At 40.1% G+C, this 17,052-nt stretch overlaps 1 protein-coding gene across 2 annotated transcripts in view; it reads left to right on the forward strand.

The window, feature by feature from the left end:
- DKK3 (dickkopf Wnt signaling pathway inhibitor 3) overlaps positions 1-15,871 on the forward strand; it is a 30,737-nt gene extending 14,866 nt beyond the window's left edge. The window contains exons 4-7 of one of the 2 annotated variants that reach the window (XM_076343976.1): positions 8,070-8,162; positions 10,222-10,366; positions 12,855-13,011; positions 15,222-15,871. In XM_076343976.1, the coding sequence (XP_076200091.1) occupies positions 8,070-8,162; positions 10,222-10,366; positions 12,855-13,011; positions 15,222-15,468 (642 nt within the window). In that variant the 3' untranslated portion in view covers positions 15,469-15,871. The remainder of the gene's footprint in view (positions 1-8,069; positions 8,163-10,221; positions 10,367-12,854; positions 13,012-15,221) is intronic. The other variant, XM_076343977.1, reaches the window with a different exon arrangement.
- Positions 15,872-17,052: the final 1,181 nt, after the last annotated feature.

Consider the following 17,052-nt stretch of genomic DNA (forward strand, 5'->3'; position numbering starts at 1 on the left):
AAAAAAATAAAATGACTGCTTCTGCAGAGTGGCCTGCTGTGAAATTATTACATAACATACAGAGGTTTTGACCATGCGTGAACAGAACATGATCTGACAGAGCATCTAGGCATCATTTTTCTCATTATCCTGAGGCATTTGTCAGGAATCTTCTATTCTTTGCTTTTGCGTGTAGCTGCTTCTTTCATTGAAGTCTCAGTTCTTTGAAGCTGTGGATAATATGGCATTTTATTTATGTCTTTTTTGACGTGGAACTTTAACTGCGTAAGAGTCTGATCAGTGACAGGATCGCTGTATTTGTGGCGAGAATAAGCAGATGGTGTAAAAAGGGGTGGACTTCTTACACTAGGTTTGGTGGCAGGCAGTTTATTGGGTGACTACAGCCTGCCTCAATTAATTCCCTAAGCTTTTTGACAGCACGTTAAGGCTAACGTAGCTGTGTTGCTTTTGGCACCTAAAGCCAAGCTCAGGTGCCTTTGGGCCGTCTTCAGTTATGTCATGTATAGAATAGAATAGACTAGACTATTTCAGTTGGAAGAATTTTGCATTCATTCATATTGCATCATGTGGAAATGAAGTTTTTCCAATTAAAATGTTTCTGTTTTCTTGACAGGGGGAAAGGAAGCGGGTGAGATTAGTTCTATGCAGAAGTTCAAGACAAAACTGAGGGAGTCACTTGTATTTTCTTATTTATTAGTTTTGAGCCAGAGTCACATTCCTCTTGAAAAGCCATACAAATAGCTGATTTTCCCACATAGCACTGGGATGTGACTAATACCATAGTGTGCAACTCACATGTCTGCTCTTTTTAGTATGTCTTTTTTTAACAGTAGTCCTTATTTTTATGAGTGTTACGTACTTGGCAGGACAGCAGTAAGAGGTTTGCTCTGCTGGAAAGTATTACAGAGGTTTTGAGGTATTTCAAGGCAAATTAATTCATATCTCCTTAAAGACAAATGTATTATGTGCCCTGTCTAGACAACTAAGTCATTAAGAACTGGAATGCTACTGCAATTCAAACTATGGCAGTAGTTTCCATAAAACAATATTGCATTCTATGTAATTCTGCCATTTTTCTAATACAGGTAGTACGTGTAGGATATAAAAGTTTTTATGCTTTTTTTCCCTTACTACTCAGCAGTTTTTGCCATCTGCTGCAGTAATGGAGACCGGCCCTATGTGAAATGACTTGTAGAAATTAAAACAAAACTTAGAAGGGGATATGTAAACATGGAGGTAAATATTAACTCTCGGAAGTGCTAATTGCTAAGAAATGTCAGTTTCAACATGAACAAGTGGTTCTGCTAGAGCACTTCAGCTGTGGCTGAAAAGATCGTCTCAAAGATACAGTTGGGTGAGCTCTGGAACTGTTTGGGAAGGATCTGTAGCTACCATTTATGGAGATTAACATTGAGTTTTACTTGAGTTACAGGTTTTTGAAAAGGCAATTTCTTTATATTAGGAGCTTTTAAGAAACATGTAAAGGGGCTTTTTGTTCAGAGCAGCTTTTGAAGCATAGTTGTCCCAGTAAACTGCGAGAGGTGCCCCCATGCATTTCCAAGGTTGTTACTAAAAACCATTTTCTAATTGTTGCACCAACTGCTTTTGTAGTATTGCTTCCTGTGTTGTGAACCTGCTGGCAAAACTTCCTCACCTCTCTGAAATTGGTGAATTTTGCCTCTATAGTTTATGGCTTGTGAACTTGAAATCCATAGAGGGTTAGGAATGAACATTTTGGAATGGCTGTTTTGGCTTATAGCTGTACACACAGTGCCAAGACAAAAAAAGGCCTGCCTCTCCTTCAGCTGTTAGGCAGTTTCAAAAGCTTTGTAGTCACAAACTGCACCTGGATCAGAATAAGCCACCAAACTGGGCCATATAGCTTACACAAGGAGGAGAAAAGTGGTTCTCTCATTTGAATCCCACTTACTGTTCTCATGTCAGAGCAGTCAGTGACCTTGGCAGACAACTGCTACGGAGCTTCTCCACTACAGCTGCCCCTTACCCACGGAGGCATTTTCTGTTCCATATACTACCCCACTCCCCCTTAGCGTTCAGTGTCTGGCTTTGATAAATGTAGTATTCACCATTGAAAAGTTGTATATAAAGTCATCAACAGCGCCTTCCTCTGCTTTCTTGGGTTCTAAGATAAAGTGTAAAGAGCCTGGAAGGAAAGGAAAGCTCATTCCAGACAGTCATTTGCCTGTCCCTGACAAGTGTTGGCTGAAGATATGAATAGAGAAGAGAGAGGTTTGTTTAAAATTATCTTTGAAGAAGGACTTTTTGAGAATGTGGGAAGTAGGGTGAGTGTGAGTGGGGAGAGGGAATAGACAAATCAAATGTCAATTTTGAATTTAAAATCAATTATTCCATTTTGAAAGTCAGTATCAGAATAGACTTGAGCATATTTTCTAGTCTACACTTAGGGTGTTAATTAGGAATTGAGGGGGAAAAAGAGCAAAGCAAAATGAGCATGATTTCAGTACATACTATATCACCAGCGATAGTGATATGTCACTATAATGACATAAAGCATTAAAAATATTGCCATAGTGAGGTACAGAAACCAGATGAACACTGCAAATGAAAGTGGGTTTCTATGTGAAAGTAGGTTAACTCTGGCCTTATAGTTCTGCTTTCATAACTTAAACTGAGAAATTCTTTGCTTCTCCCTCTTTATCCTTAGTGTGTTATACAGGCAGAGGATAATGTGGTTCACACCATCATAGTTGGCTACACTCCACCAGTCAAGTACAGTCTGCCAAAATAGACCATAGCACCTTCTAGGTCAAAGGCATGCTATTGGCTGGAGTGTGAAGATTGTCGTATCACATTGAAAGAAAAATTCTTTTCTTTTGTGCCTTTCCACGTATATGTAAACATTCAGCCAGAAGGAGAGTATGCTTGTCAAAACCTGTTACACCGGTTCTGACCTGTACACTCCTGCGCCTGTGCCGTCTCGCACTCAGGCATCTGTTTCAGTTTTCTGGTAGTTGTGGTACTACCATACTTCACTACCACTACATCAGTCAGTTTTTTATTCTCAAGTGTGGAGACTAACCATTCTTTAGGAAAGCAAACGATAGCTTGGCATAATCTGCCAAAGACAAGAAGATTGAAGTTTCTTTCAGCAGCAGTTGTTTTAGCAGTCTTACAATACAGGGAACCTCTTCCACGGATTTCAGTGTTTTGTTGAGGTTTTTTTTTCCCTGTTGGTTTTGGAGCAGATCCTAACCCCCAAATTGCTTTCAGGTATGGCAGGATGTTCACTGCAGAGTACAACATTATAATAAGAGCCCACAGGATGCTGAGTATGTACTTAGAGGTACATAGCATGCTCTTCTCCATCCTGGCTTCTGTTGTTTATGAGTCCTAGTATACTCATTAATAAATAGGCAATCCTGCTTTCATGCTGCATTATTCTTTAGCACTTCTCAAACAGCATATTCCTTTGCTGCTATGTTAAATTAACTGGTATAACATCATAATGGATTTCAGAGAGAAGTACACCATTACAAGTGTAGCTAATTCTGTCTTTAAGCTATCTGCTCAACTCGTATGCTCTGCTGCGTGTCAGAAGCCAGGACCTCCTCTCCTCAGTTTACACACTGTTGCTCTACACTTACAAAGACAAAATATTCTGAGAAGTAACTTAGTTTGCAGAATTCCAGAAGAAAATGGATTGTTCAGAATCCGTTGCAGCTGGTGAAGATGTTTAGGATTGCTCCTTGTCCAGCAACTGTTGTGTCTCAAGGTAGCCTGATTAGAAAAGGTCTGTAACCTGAATAAGGAAAAAAAAAAAAAAAGAGAAAAAGAAGATAAATGGTTACACATATGCATGTATAAGCATTACTGAGTTCTGCATTGACTATGGATTATAATAGCTGGGTGAAGGAAGTTGGTTTTGAGCGCGGCACAAAATTTCACAGAGAGCATATGAAAGCAAGCTTTTTCCATGCCCGGAAAGAAAACCATGAAGGGATTTTTTCCCCAACTGAAAATCCTCATAAAACTGGAAGTCTGAGCTGGTGGGACACAATTCAGTAAGAGGAGAAAAAAAGTTTTTTGGTGGGGGACTCATTAGTGCAAGAGAAAGCAGTGACTGGAGAATTGCAATTTTGGTGTTAGGTGGTTTTAGAGCTTGAGAGAGTTATTCCATGAGCTTAAAAATGATTATGGCAAGACTTCTCCTCTGTGGAAAGGGACAACTGGAAAAACTGACTACACTGAGACCTGGCTGTTTGCCTGAAAGTGGATGGAACAGGAATGAAACAGTATAGTTTATTCTGAGTATGGATTATACAGAGGGATTCATAAAAGAAGCTGACAAAGCTACAGACAGAAAATTGGCCAGAAAGAGCATGGCTGTTGAAGAGAAGTGGCTAACTGCTAACTTGGAACCACAAAACCTCAGACATACTATATAACATTTGGATTTTGACCCACCTGATTATGTAGCAACACAAAAGCAAACAAGCAGAACACACATTATACTGGAATAATGAAGCTGCAAAAACATTATGATAATTTATAGCAGCCTAGACCTGGTGATACTAATGTCTCTAAATAGCTGAAACAACTGCTTCTTAATTATAAACATATAACTGAAATATCGTGTCATTGACTTGAAAAGAATCAGGCCCCAGACTATGTTTGGCTTCTGTTCTATGTTCTGGGTAATCTAACTGTTTGAAAACATCTCAGATGACCAAAATGGGTAACTTAGACGAGGCACTGCTCTTCATGCAGAGCAGCCTTGTCTCACGCAGGGCAAGAAGCTTCCATAAGGTTTAATCTGGAGAAGATCTGAAGACAGTATAGCTGTTTCACAATGTAATCTTTCCTTCTTTCAGTGATTATAGTAATTAAAAAGAGCTTCACTTAAACTTCTTGCTGAGATAATTTTCAGTCCAGCTGAAACACAAAACCCAACTGGGATGGGGTGGAAGAAGTCAGCAGTTTGGGGAGAAACGATCTAAAAAAGTAGAAATAGAAAATTAAAAGTTTAGTTGGAACTTTCAATAAAGGTTACACAGACGACAGTTTATCTGCTCCAGCAAGTGAGATTAACATCTGCCAAAGAGCAGTCAAGTGCTTTCTTCAGAGAATTCAGGGGGTTTTGTATAATTGCTTTTTCTTTTTTTTTAATTGACCAATAGCAAAAAGGTGGCATCAACCTTATGATGGTGCAAACCAATAATGCAGTACAAGTGACTCAGAATGGTGCTATGAGCTATTCTTCTGTTGGCTAGATTGTTTCCAGCCTGGAGAAAACACATTTTAGAGAACAGGGTTAATCATGTGATTTTGAAGAGGTAACCATTATATGGGAAGAGGAAACACCCCCTCCCTGTGAACCAGACACTTCAGGGGTACACAACCATATACTCTCTATATTGTCCTCACTGCCATACCTGCAGAGTTATATTCTGGGAAGAGTTTCTGACCAGTTTGTACATTCACCCTGTGCAGCGTGAATAAAAGGTGAGCCGTCTCTACCACAGTGCTTGTGGGACCTCTGGGTGAAGAAACTTTAGTCTGAGTTTATGATTCAGATGGGAACTCAGGTGTCCCTCTCACATGAACATTTTTGTTAAGGCCATGAAATGATTCCAGGTTTGAAAAGCTAAACATGTGCTCAAGCACCTTGCTAGCTTGAGGCCTACTCTAGTGTCTTAGCTGGGTAGCAGAGGCTGATGCATTAGGAAACTGTGGGGCTTTTCTTTGCCTAGGATGTATGTGGCTCTTCAGTACTTGTCAATCTTAAATAAGCGTTCAAACCTGTCTGCTGAATACTCTTGTGCAGCAAACAAGGTGTGGGGCAGAAACATTGAGTTTGTTACGTGCGTTTCAAAACCATGTGATGTGGAAATCACGTTCTTCGACAGACTAGAATGTTACTAAATGTAAATTCGCTCCATCGACAGCAGGGGGATGCCAGAGGAATGATGTCAGTTGAGAATCTGCTCCGGCATATTTTGCAATATTCAAATTAAATTAAAGTAAGGATTTAAAATTTACACATGTAGGTATTTAGACATTTGCAGCTGTGAGCTTGCAGGTGATGCTATGGTGATAGGTACATGAGAGGCGTACCATCAGCCAAGGAAAGGAAATCAAATGGTGTGTGACTTCTACTGCTTCCCAGAAGTACTGGCTGTAAGGTAGCGCTGCTGTTACCATGAAGTCCCAGGAACGTTTAACATTACCAGTCCTGTGGAAAGCACTGCGTTTTTCAGCATAGAAGCTGCTGCTTATAAATATGCTTAGGCACTGCAAAGATGCTTATGTTTGCCTGAGAAGAATTTGTCTGTCCTTTGCAAAGGGGCACAGAGCAGCAGTTAAAAGGAAAAGGAAACACATTTCCCTTTTTCCCTTAGGGCTGTCCTTGCTGGCTTAGGGAAGCTAACCATGCCGCAAAGTTTCTGAGGTCAGCACTAATGTTGCTGGGGAAGAGGAAAGACAGCATAAAGCTACCTGGCCTGGGATCAAGAAAACTGTTGCAGAATGGTCTCCCACAGAGCATAAAGATACTCTTGGCTACTGCAGCTGCTGTAGTGTAGCCTCTTTCCTTCGATCTTGCTCCCTATCTGAAAAAACAGCCAACAAGTAATGAATCACAACTGTACTCTAATACAAGTAGAATAGATTTAATGCAAATGTCTCCCCCCCCCAAAAAAAAAAAAAAGCCTACTGTGGTGTGTTGACCCTGGCTGGATGCCAGGTGCCCACCAAGCCGCTCTATCACTCCCCTCCTCAGCTGGACAGGGGAGAGAAAATATAACAAAAGGCTCATGGGTCAAGATAAGGACAGGAAGATCACTCAGCAATTGCCATCACAGACAAAACAGACTCAAGTTGGGGAAAATAATTTATTACCAATCAAATCAGAGTAGGATAATGAGAAATAAAAACTAAATCTTAAAACACCTTCCCCCCACCCCTCCCTTCTTCCCGGGCTCAACTTCACTCCCGATTTCTCTACCTCCTCCCCCTCGGTGGCACAGGGGAACAGGGAACAGGGGTTGCAGTCAGTTCATCACACATTGTTTCTGCCGCTCCTTCCTCCTCAGGGGGAGGACTCCTCACACTCTTCCCCTGCTCCAGTGTGGGGTCCCTCCCACGGGAGACAGTTCTCCATGAACTTCTCCAATGTGAGTCCTTCCCATGGGCTGCAGTTCTTCATGAACTGCTCCAGCGTGGGTCCCTTCCACAGGGTGCAGTCCTTCAGGAACAGACTGCTCCAGCGTGGGTCCGCCACGGGGTCACAAGTCCTGCCAGAAAACCTGCTCCAGTGCGGGCTCCTCTCTCCACAGGTCCTGCCAGGAGCCTGCTCCAGCGTGGGCTTCCCATGGGGTCACAGCTTTCTTTGGGTACCCACCTGCTCTGGCGTGGGGTCCTCCACGCGCTGCAGGTGGATATCTGCTCCACCATTAACCTCCATGGGCTGCAGGGGGACAGCCTGCCTCACCATGGTCTTCACCATGGGCTGCAGGGGAATCTCTGCTCTGGCGCCTGGAGCACCTCCTCCACCTCCTCCTTCACTGACCTTGGTGTCTGCAGAGTTGTTTCTCTCACATATTCTCACTCCTCTCTCTGGCTGCAATTGCTGTTGTGCAGGGTTTTTTTTCCCCCTCTTCTTAAATAAGTTATCTTAGAGGCGCTACCACCGTCACTGATGGGCTCAGCCTTGGAGCCAGCTGGCATTGGCTCTGTCGGACATAGGGGAAGCTTCTAGCACCTTCTCACAGAAGCCACCCCGCTACCAAAACCTTGCCACACAAACCCAATATCCCTGCAGAACAAGATAATTTATTTTTTTGAGGTTGCTGGTATTAATATTTATACAAGAAGTAAAGCCACCTAACACTTTGAGACCAAAATATTTAGGTATGCCAGGGAGATAGCATTGTTCTATTACAGAACTGTGGTTGTATGAAGAACCGAAGCAGGCTTTTTTTCTTGGTTCCCAAATAAGAAATATAATCAATCAAGACCTTCTGGTATTTCAAGAAGAGGTATGGATTTCTGTTACACAGTGCAAATTACACTTTTATCCTTTTCTTCAGGAGTGTATCATTGATGAAGACTGTGAAACAGGGAAATATTGCCAATTCTCCACCTTTGAATACAAGTGTCAGCTCTGTAAAACCCAGCATACAGTAAGTCCTGAATGAGATGTGATTTTATGTGGTCTTTAGAAACTCAATATATTAAGTTATTGTTGCTAATGTCAGCAAGTCAGAATTCATAGAAAACAAGATGCAAAGCTTTCTGCATGAGGTTCAAAAAGGATGTGTAGAGTGTTTTGGGTTGGGTTTTTTTCTGCTTGTTAACACAACTAAGTTACAAGGTTTCTGTTCTCATATGCTTTAAAACCTACACTCTGCTCCTCCTGACTCAAACTTGACTTGTTAGGTGGCCTAAGGGCAGCGTAAACTAACACATTGTAGGTTGCCAGTGGAATGGGCAAAGAGGAAATACTGTGCCAGCTTCTAATGCTCAGCTGACAGTTGGGTATTTCCAGCTCTTGATTCACAGAGAATTGCAGCAGCCTGCACTCTTCCCTTCATTGACAACTTGTACAATGCTGTAGTGCAATTGTTACTGTAAATGATCCTCTTACATGGATCACTTACATTATTTGAATCTGTGAACCTCAGGAAGCGGTAAATGCCTGTCTTTTGAGCTAAAAGATAAATGTTCTTGGTAGTAGCTATGGTTAGATTATCTTCTGTATGTGACAGGTGCCTGAGAAGTTCAGGCATTTTCTGTGGTGAAAATCCAGTTTAAGAGCAGTCTGTGGAAAAAGGCCTTTTATCTGACTGTCCCTTTTCATCTAAGTTCTGCTGATGGCCTCTTGTGAAACAAATTCAGTCCTCAAAGCATTTGCAGACAGTTAAGTCTACAAGCTGTAAAGTCATGTAATCAATAAGATTATAATAATCTAAAAGCACAAGGCTGTTCCTGAAACGATTTAAATACTTATCTTGATAACTTCAGGGAGTTCTATTGACTTCAGTGGAGTGAATGCTAGCTTAAACATAAGTCCTGAATATATGCTCGTGTCGTTAAGAAAGCTTATTCTTCGTATTTTAGAAAATGCTAATCTGATAATTTTTCATGTTAACATGGAGTAATTAAAAATCAAGATTGGGATGACCTAGCACCTACCCCCCCCCCCCCCCCCTTTCTTTGCAGTTCTCATGTAGAACATTTGTAGGATGAAGAAAGTAAAAATTGGGTCCTACACTCCTGTTGTGAAGTGAGCTCAGACTGAAGGTGGTGGGATCACATCCCTGATCTAGAACCCCCACAATTACAAAACATTTTTCTTTTTAATTAGCAGGTCTTAATAGTGCTAGCATAGTCCTACTTCTTGCTCTGTGTTAAGCATTTCCTGTAGGATCCACTGGAAAAGAAATTCTGATTTTGTTTGGCTGCCCGGACAGGGCTTTACACGGACAGAAAAAAAAGCTGTTAAAAAGCTGACCTACTAGGAATCTTTAAGATGTTAATCAAACTACCTAAGAAAAGAAACAAAGTGAGACACTACTTTTACTAGGTTGATTTATTAGGTGTGTATAGTTGAAGCACTGGGACAATTGTCATACAAAGCTATCTTTAGCTAGAGATTTGCACTTCTGATTTTCAAAGAAATTTTTTTCAAAGAGATTTTTTTCCCCAAGATTCTTGATTACAAATGAGGTCTGGTTCTTATTACAGCTAAAAATTGGATTTTACTAAGACTTTATTGCTTTGCTCTTTGAAAGCAATCCTTCTGAACAAATTGTAAATTCCTGACTACATTTAACAATGGAAAAAAATCAGTAATATTTTCCATTGATGTTTCATTTATTAATTTTTGTTTTCTTTGATTGCAAAAGGCTGTCCTGAAATCCATATTACACTGTAGGATATCTGGCCGCTAATCAATTTTCACGTAAATGCTAAAATAATAATTTAGATTTTTGTAAGATTGAAAGTATAATAGTATAGAAAGAGTGCTGTTACTCTGCTGCGGAGGTTTCTGTCTGGCAATTAGGTCTATGTATGCTTGAAGTTGAGAACCTAAGCAGTTCAGTATGACGTGCACATATTTAAAGCACATATATGCAGTTGTCTTCAGGAGCAGGGTCTAATTCTATGTTTAGCTGGCTGTTGATATATGCAATTAGTGCTAGAGTGACAGTTTTGTCACATGCTTTTTCCATTTGCAAGCATTGCTCACGGGATGTTGAATGCTGTGGAGACCAGCTTTGCGTTTGGGGTGAGTGCAGGAAATCCACTTCAAAAGGAGAGAACGGCACCATTTGTGAGAACCAACATGACTGCAACCCTGGAACGTGCTGTGCTTTTCAGAAAGGTACAGAGGTTTTGCTTTTTATCCTATTCATTTTATAATACAGGAATGTTAACATTTAGCTCTTTTGCCTGGGTGAAGTGGTTAAATCTCTACAGAATCAATAGGTCATTCTGCTTTGGCCTGTGGAGCACACCATGTTAACTTCATTACAAAAGTTTAATAGAATTAGGAGTGAGAAACAGTCTGATAGGGCTGCACAATGGTGAAAGAAAAGCCTATTGCACGCTAGAGATGAGACCAGCATGAGAAGCACAAAAATCTACTGTTTCTAAAGGAGAGTCTCAGTCATTCAAAAGTAGCAGAGCTGTGTGTCAAATTTTCACCCAATAGAGCAAAAATAAGAGAACTTAAAACGTACAAGAGAAATTAATGAGAATTATTGAAAGTGGCTTCTCCTTCCCATCAGCAAGCAGACCATCAGAATCAGACCACAGATAACATTTCATACTCCAAGTTTTATATGAGCCTTCCAGGGCACCACGCTATGCAATACTGACGGGACAGCCAAGATACATAGAGAAATGATGTTCCAGATTTTGTTGTCAGTCCACATGGGAACACAAAACTTGATTTACAGAAGGGAGGAGAGGAGGAGAAAATATCAGGCCTGAAATCAGTCCTAAATCCTGCCTGGTCAGGGCTCAACTTCTGCTGGTTTATACCCATACTAGTTCCTCACTGCTTTTGGCATAGTTCACCTTAATTTTGTAGTGATGGGATACAATTGCAACCATCTTTCTACATACTTCTCTAGACAGCTTTTTTCCTGTCTCTTGCTATGAGCAAGTGTTGACCTTGTACCTTCGCTGCTGGTTGGGCTGCGTGTCCCGCCATCAGGCTGCTGGTGGATCAGGCTACTAGGGCATTTCAGGAAAACAAAGGAGAAAGCTCAAACACCATTTAAAGGCACATGGGTCTGCTCAGCTTTTCCTTGTTAATTTTGAGCATTACATAGTGGACCTTTGATGATAATAAGTTCAATTTCAGCAAGTTTTGGTTAGAGCAGGGTTTTTTCTTTTTTCCCTTTCATCAGGTTTCTGCCTAAAGCAGTTACAGGTTTTGCCAAGCTCTGTCAGAGATTTCTTTGTACTCTGATTCTGAAATGAGCACTTTTAAATAAACACCTGTTACCTTCACCATGCAGGACTGAATCAGCTTATGCTGCAGCAATGAGTAAATTAGTAGTATGCATCCCATTGGTGTTAGTAGCACTACGCTAGTCTACTGTGAGGGTAATACTGCTTCTGTAACCCCGATTTCCTATGGGATCCAAACAAGCTGTGTCTTCATGATGATTGTTTCAGCTGCATAATACATTCACACTAATGTGAGTGTAAGTTAGTGCTTGGCTTGAAATGAAATTTAGTACAAACCTGTAACTCAGAAAGGAACAATACAATAGATAAGAATATTGACTAAAATTGATGGAACACTTATTAAAACTTTAAATAGAGCTATTGATTAATAACAATGAATTTTTATTCTCTATGGTTGTCTGCTTTAGCAGTGCTTTAGGGTTTTTCAGGTAAGGCCTAACCTTGAGGCCTTTCTCCATCACTAGAGTATTGCAAAAGGTTGTCCTAATAAAGATTGGACTTCTTTACATGTGTATTTTTATATAAAACTGTAGTAAACTATGGAGCATTTACTGTTTAAGATATAATCCGTTTTGGAATTAGGAACTGATAAGTCATGTGCATCAAAGCATATGTGTGTGTGTATATGCATTTTGACCAAGCCTGTTTTAAAAACTTAAATTCTGAACTCTTCACATATTTTATTCTGCCATACCACAAAAAAATGAGGTGAATGAAGACAAGAGGAGGAAGGGAGGTTTGATAGGAACATCTGGACAAGCTGAATTCAAGATTGACACTATAAGTTACTAGCATCAGGAAACCCAAGTGACTTATCCTTCTAAATAATTTCTTACACAGGTTGAAATTCACCCCGTGCAGAAACAAGGGTGCCAAGCCCCAAATGCCAGCAGACAGCTTTGTGTATTGTAAAGTTACTGTAACAAATTAAATGGCTGAGTAGTAGTTCTTGTAACCTCATTATTTAGTCTCTGAACAATTGCTCTGTATTTGTAACCTCTGCAAAGAAATAGAAAAAATAAGTCCTAAAATAGAGATATGATTTTAAACCATAAATGCTCTGCATTGCAAAGAATTCACTGTAATGTTAGTTTTCTTGGTTTTAGAACAGTCTTCCAAATCTCCAAGGGATGGAGTTGTGCAGTACTACTGTATTGACAGTAGTGAAGAAGCAGGAGTTGATCTTGCTCATTAAGCATAAACTTCAAATGTCTTACTTCCACCTAGTGGAAAGAACATCAAGTTACGGCTCCCTAACACATAAGGGAACTTAAAAGGAGGTCAAGTCTGTCCTTTTATATCTTGCATGTAGACTTAAAGACTAGGTCATCTCAGTTTAGCAGACAGACAGTTAACGACTTCTCATAAAATTAATTTACTCTGGCATGCAGAACTACTGTTTCCTGTGTGCACTCCATTACCTGAAGAAGGTGAACCCTGCCATGATCCTTCAAACAGACTTCTCAACCTGATCACCTGGGAACTGGAACCCGATGGAGTACTTGAGCAATGCCCATGCGCAAGTGGCTTGATCTGCCAACCTCAGAGGTAAAGATCAAAACTGGGCGGGCAAGCAAGCAAGCTGCTTGAAATTTTTGAGGGGTCTCTTTCTGTGGTAAATAGATGCAGAATTTGCAGATTCTTCCACACTAGAAAGTATTTTGACCGCTTTTCTCATCAGTAGCCTTGAAACTTTCTCAAACTTACTGCTCACCTTAATCCAGTGTGAATTAAGTTTGTGTACCAGGCTGGTGCTGCTTTTTAATCAATCAGAAAGTACTAACAGTTGTCGAGATGCATCATTCCAATTTAATTCTCTACATACAGCTCTTGTCCACAACTTTCTATGTTAGATCGGGATTCTCTTAGATGTTTTGCTTGCTTTCATACGTAAGACATATTAAAGACATTTTAATACATGCAGTAAGTATAAACAGGCACGTTCCTGTACTATTGATCAACTGTACAGAAGGTCATTTCTATCACAAGAGAAAAAAGGTATCTTTGCTTGCACTTTCCTTCAGTTTCAAACTAACCTGAGAAGCCAGTTTCCCTACAGCTGACTTATAATCTGCTGTTCAGACTTGAAACACTTCATACTGTGCAGACTTCTTCAGTATCGAGTTTCACGGAATAGGAAGCAGGCTGACTCCGTATTGTCGGCTAGAAGCTAAAACCTTTAATATATCATGCCTTTAATAATTCTTTAAAAGGACAGTTATTTGCATTATCTGCAATTTCATTAGGAGAAAGTGAGATCATTTCAGTCAAAGCATTTTTAGAAAATTTACATGTTATCAATGAAATAAGCTCTCCAAGTTTGTTCCTACACTACCATTTTCATTACATTAACTTTCAACAAGACACCATAGCTGTGACAGAGATGTAGATTAATATTTCTCTCTTCTTCTGTGCCCAACTGTTTCTACATTTTTTTCATGCATGGAAAGTAACTGGATAACATTTTGTTTCATAAACGTGACCTAAGGAAGCAAGCAGAGTTGATCCCATCCTTTCCAGCACCAAAATTTTAGTTAATGTGCAAGTACCATTAACCTCAGGGAAGGTAAGTCGGCAAATGTCACGTCTAGTAAGAAGGAAAACATTTCAGATGAAGATACAGAAATACAGAAATGAATTAGGGTGCGAGTATAACTGAACTGTCCAGCTATAGTCACAAGAATTATTTATCTGTTTAGGGTTATCACAAATACAGCAATACTGTGCATACCACCTGCCTGTGACTCGCATGGACAGTAAGATAAAGCTGCTTCTGTGAATTTACATGCTGAATTTGAAGATTCAGATATTTTTTATTAAAAGAAACAGCACATCTCTGCTTGAAATGGCCCTTGGCTAAATATTACTAGTGAGTGATAAACACAAACTACCAGATTATATCCTAGAGAATACGGGGATAGTCTGCCCACAAACAGAAGTCTTAGAACTCCTAGAAAGCAAAACATACAAGCATTCAAAGCATACACAAAATAAGCTTCAGGAACATCTTTAGTTCATTTACCCTTTGTTTCCAGCGAAAGAGGCTGCAGCTGTAAGCAGTTGTTGAAGGGTGCCTGGCACAAGCAGTGGTCACCTTGCACTGTCACAAGAACCTGTAGCCCTGTTCTGTCCCATGCAGTGCAGAGAGATAGCGGATGCACCGTGATCAAGTTCTATTCCCCTGCCTCTTGTCAACAAATATAAGTCATTCTTGTTCCCTTTTAAAGTTCCTACAACAAATGTGGGATGTTTGTTTGCAGGCAACCGAAGCCACTTTTCAAAACAAAGACAGCAGCAAATACAGCTATTACACTATCCTATTTAGAACCAAATATATAAATAACGCTCACAGTTTTCTCAACTCTACAGCTTGATGGCAAACAATGTTTCTTCTGCATTCCTTTTAAGCTGGAGTATCATGTTCCTTAACTTGGCATTATGACATGAACAGAAAGGACTAGTCACCGTGATCGTAGGTAGAAGGGCCAGATTGTGCCGAGGTCCACTGCCATCTTGTGTCCCCGTATCATTTTTTTGCTATTAGGATCTTTGTTCTAGCTCTGTATGTGGAAATCTCATCTTTAACTCTCCAGCTGTCAAGCACGTAAAAACCAGATGTTTATGAAGTCAGTACGGTAGATCTGACAGTATTATACATTTAACATGCTTTCATATGGGGAGGGAATGAAGAATTTTATTAAGGACCTAGCAAAAGAACGTGAAAGATGTACTATATGACGAGATGTCTCTTTTTCCAGCAGCCACAGCACTACATCTGTGTGTGAACCGTCTGCCAACGAAACCAGGAATAATGAAAAAGAAGATCCCTTAATCATGGATGAGATGCCATTTCTCAGCTTGATACCCAGAGATAGTCTTTCCGATTATGAAGAAAGCAGTGTCATTCAGGAAGTGCGTAAGGAATTAGAAAGTCTGGAGGACCAAGCCGGTTTGAAGCCTGAGCCTGACTCAGCTCAAGACCTGTTTTTGGGAGATGAAATTTAAAGTCCAATCACCAGACAGTTTAGTTAGTTATTTCTAGAAATTTTTGTCTAGTGTCTTGCTTATATAAACCCTAAACACATACTGCTGGATAGAAGTGCAATAAACAAGGTCTTCAATGAGCATCCTTTTCTGTGCACCAAACCTGCATGTTCAAATTATTGTTGAATTCGTTCAATCCTTGGACCAAACCTTCTGTCAAAGACAAATGAGAAATATATCAGTGTTTCTTCTGGATTAGTACTTTCCCCTTGTACATTAGAAATAAACTTATCAGTACTTGTACTCCTTAAAAAAATACATATAAGCATAAATAATCTTAAGTTATTAGTGACTGTAGAGTGACTTTTGAGTACAGATGTTTAGAATTGTTTCTTTTTCTAGGGTAAGAACCATCTACTTTGGACTGGTTTAGTCATTGATTTTAAGCAATTTTTTATTTTTTCTTTAGAAAATATAATCAGTGAAGCTGCAACAGAGATTCCGGGTGTCATGTCCCCCCCACCACACACAGATTGTGGAAGGATGGAAAGAGATAAAGGATGCTTACCCTTTTAGATGAATATACCCGGAGCTTCTTTTCAGCTGTGTACAATGGATGCCATCTGTCCTGCAGCAGCCTTCAGTGTAACTTGAAAACTGGTGTTCCATAGCTAGAGTATCCCTTGCGTTTTATACGTTCACATACCATGGTCATTGGCCTCCCCCACTACATACGGGGCATACATCAAAAAAGCCTACAACATTTTCCATATAAGTAACAAATACTGTGTACATACTTACATCCATATGACACGTTGGTTTCTATATAGGAACTTTCAACTTCACTGTTCAGGGCGCTCTCTCTCAAGGGCAAAATAAACTATTTAAAATTGCAGAACAGCCAAATGGGCTGAATACAGAGAGTATAGATTCTCTGTTGTACACCGAGTCTGTCGGTATCAATATATAGAAGAATAGTGCAGCTACAGTTACAAGGCTATGCCTAAGCTAGAGCTAAATACAGTGCCACATATATGGCAGCATTCTGCACTGCATGAACATACTTCTTGGGTAGTAATGATTAAAGGATCTGTTGACTATACTCCATCATCACCTACCCTTTTTGAGAGAGAGGCAGTGAACATAAATTCATTACTTCAGTTTAGCAGTAAGCCAACCTAAATAGCTTCTTGTATTTAGAGACTTGTGCTTCTCCTACTTGATTCTATTACATCCAGAGAAAATTCTTTGAGAAATAGTTTGTGCTTTTAATACACTTCATAGGCATAAATCTGTGCATGTTACAAAATGTGATCGTCATTGGCATCTTAACAGGTCACTGATAAGTCTTAAGTCGATAGCAATCCAAACTCCCCAGCTCCCAGCCGTCTCAACAAACAGGTTGCTACAATGGCTTTTCCACTATTAATGGTTTTTTGGGGTATAGATTTCACCATCTGTTGTTTCACATGGTTAAAGATGACATGAGGCTCCAGCCAAGTAACTTTTCATGGAGCTTCTTCCCAAATAATCCCTACCGCTATGTCTAATTTGGAACAGTAAAGCACCAACAACTTAACAAGAACAGCTACAAGACTGTGCTAC

Source organism: Aptenodytes patagonicus, chromosome 7 (assembly GCF_965638725.1).
Source record: "Aptenodytes patagonicus chromosome 7, bAptPat1.pri.cur, whole genome shotgun sequence".
NCBI classification, from domain to species: domain Eukaryota; kingdom Metazoa; phylum Chordata; class Aves; order Sphenisciformes; family Spheniscidae; genus Aptenodytes; species Aptenodytes patagonicus.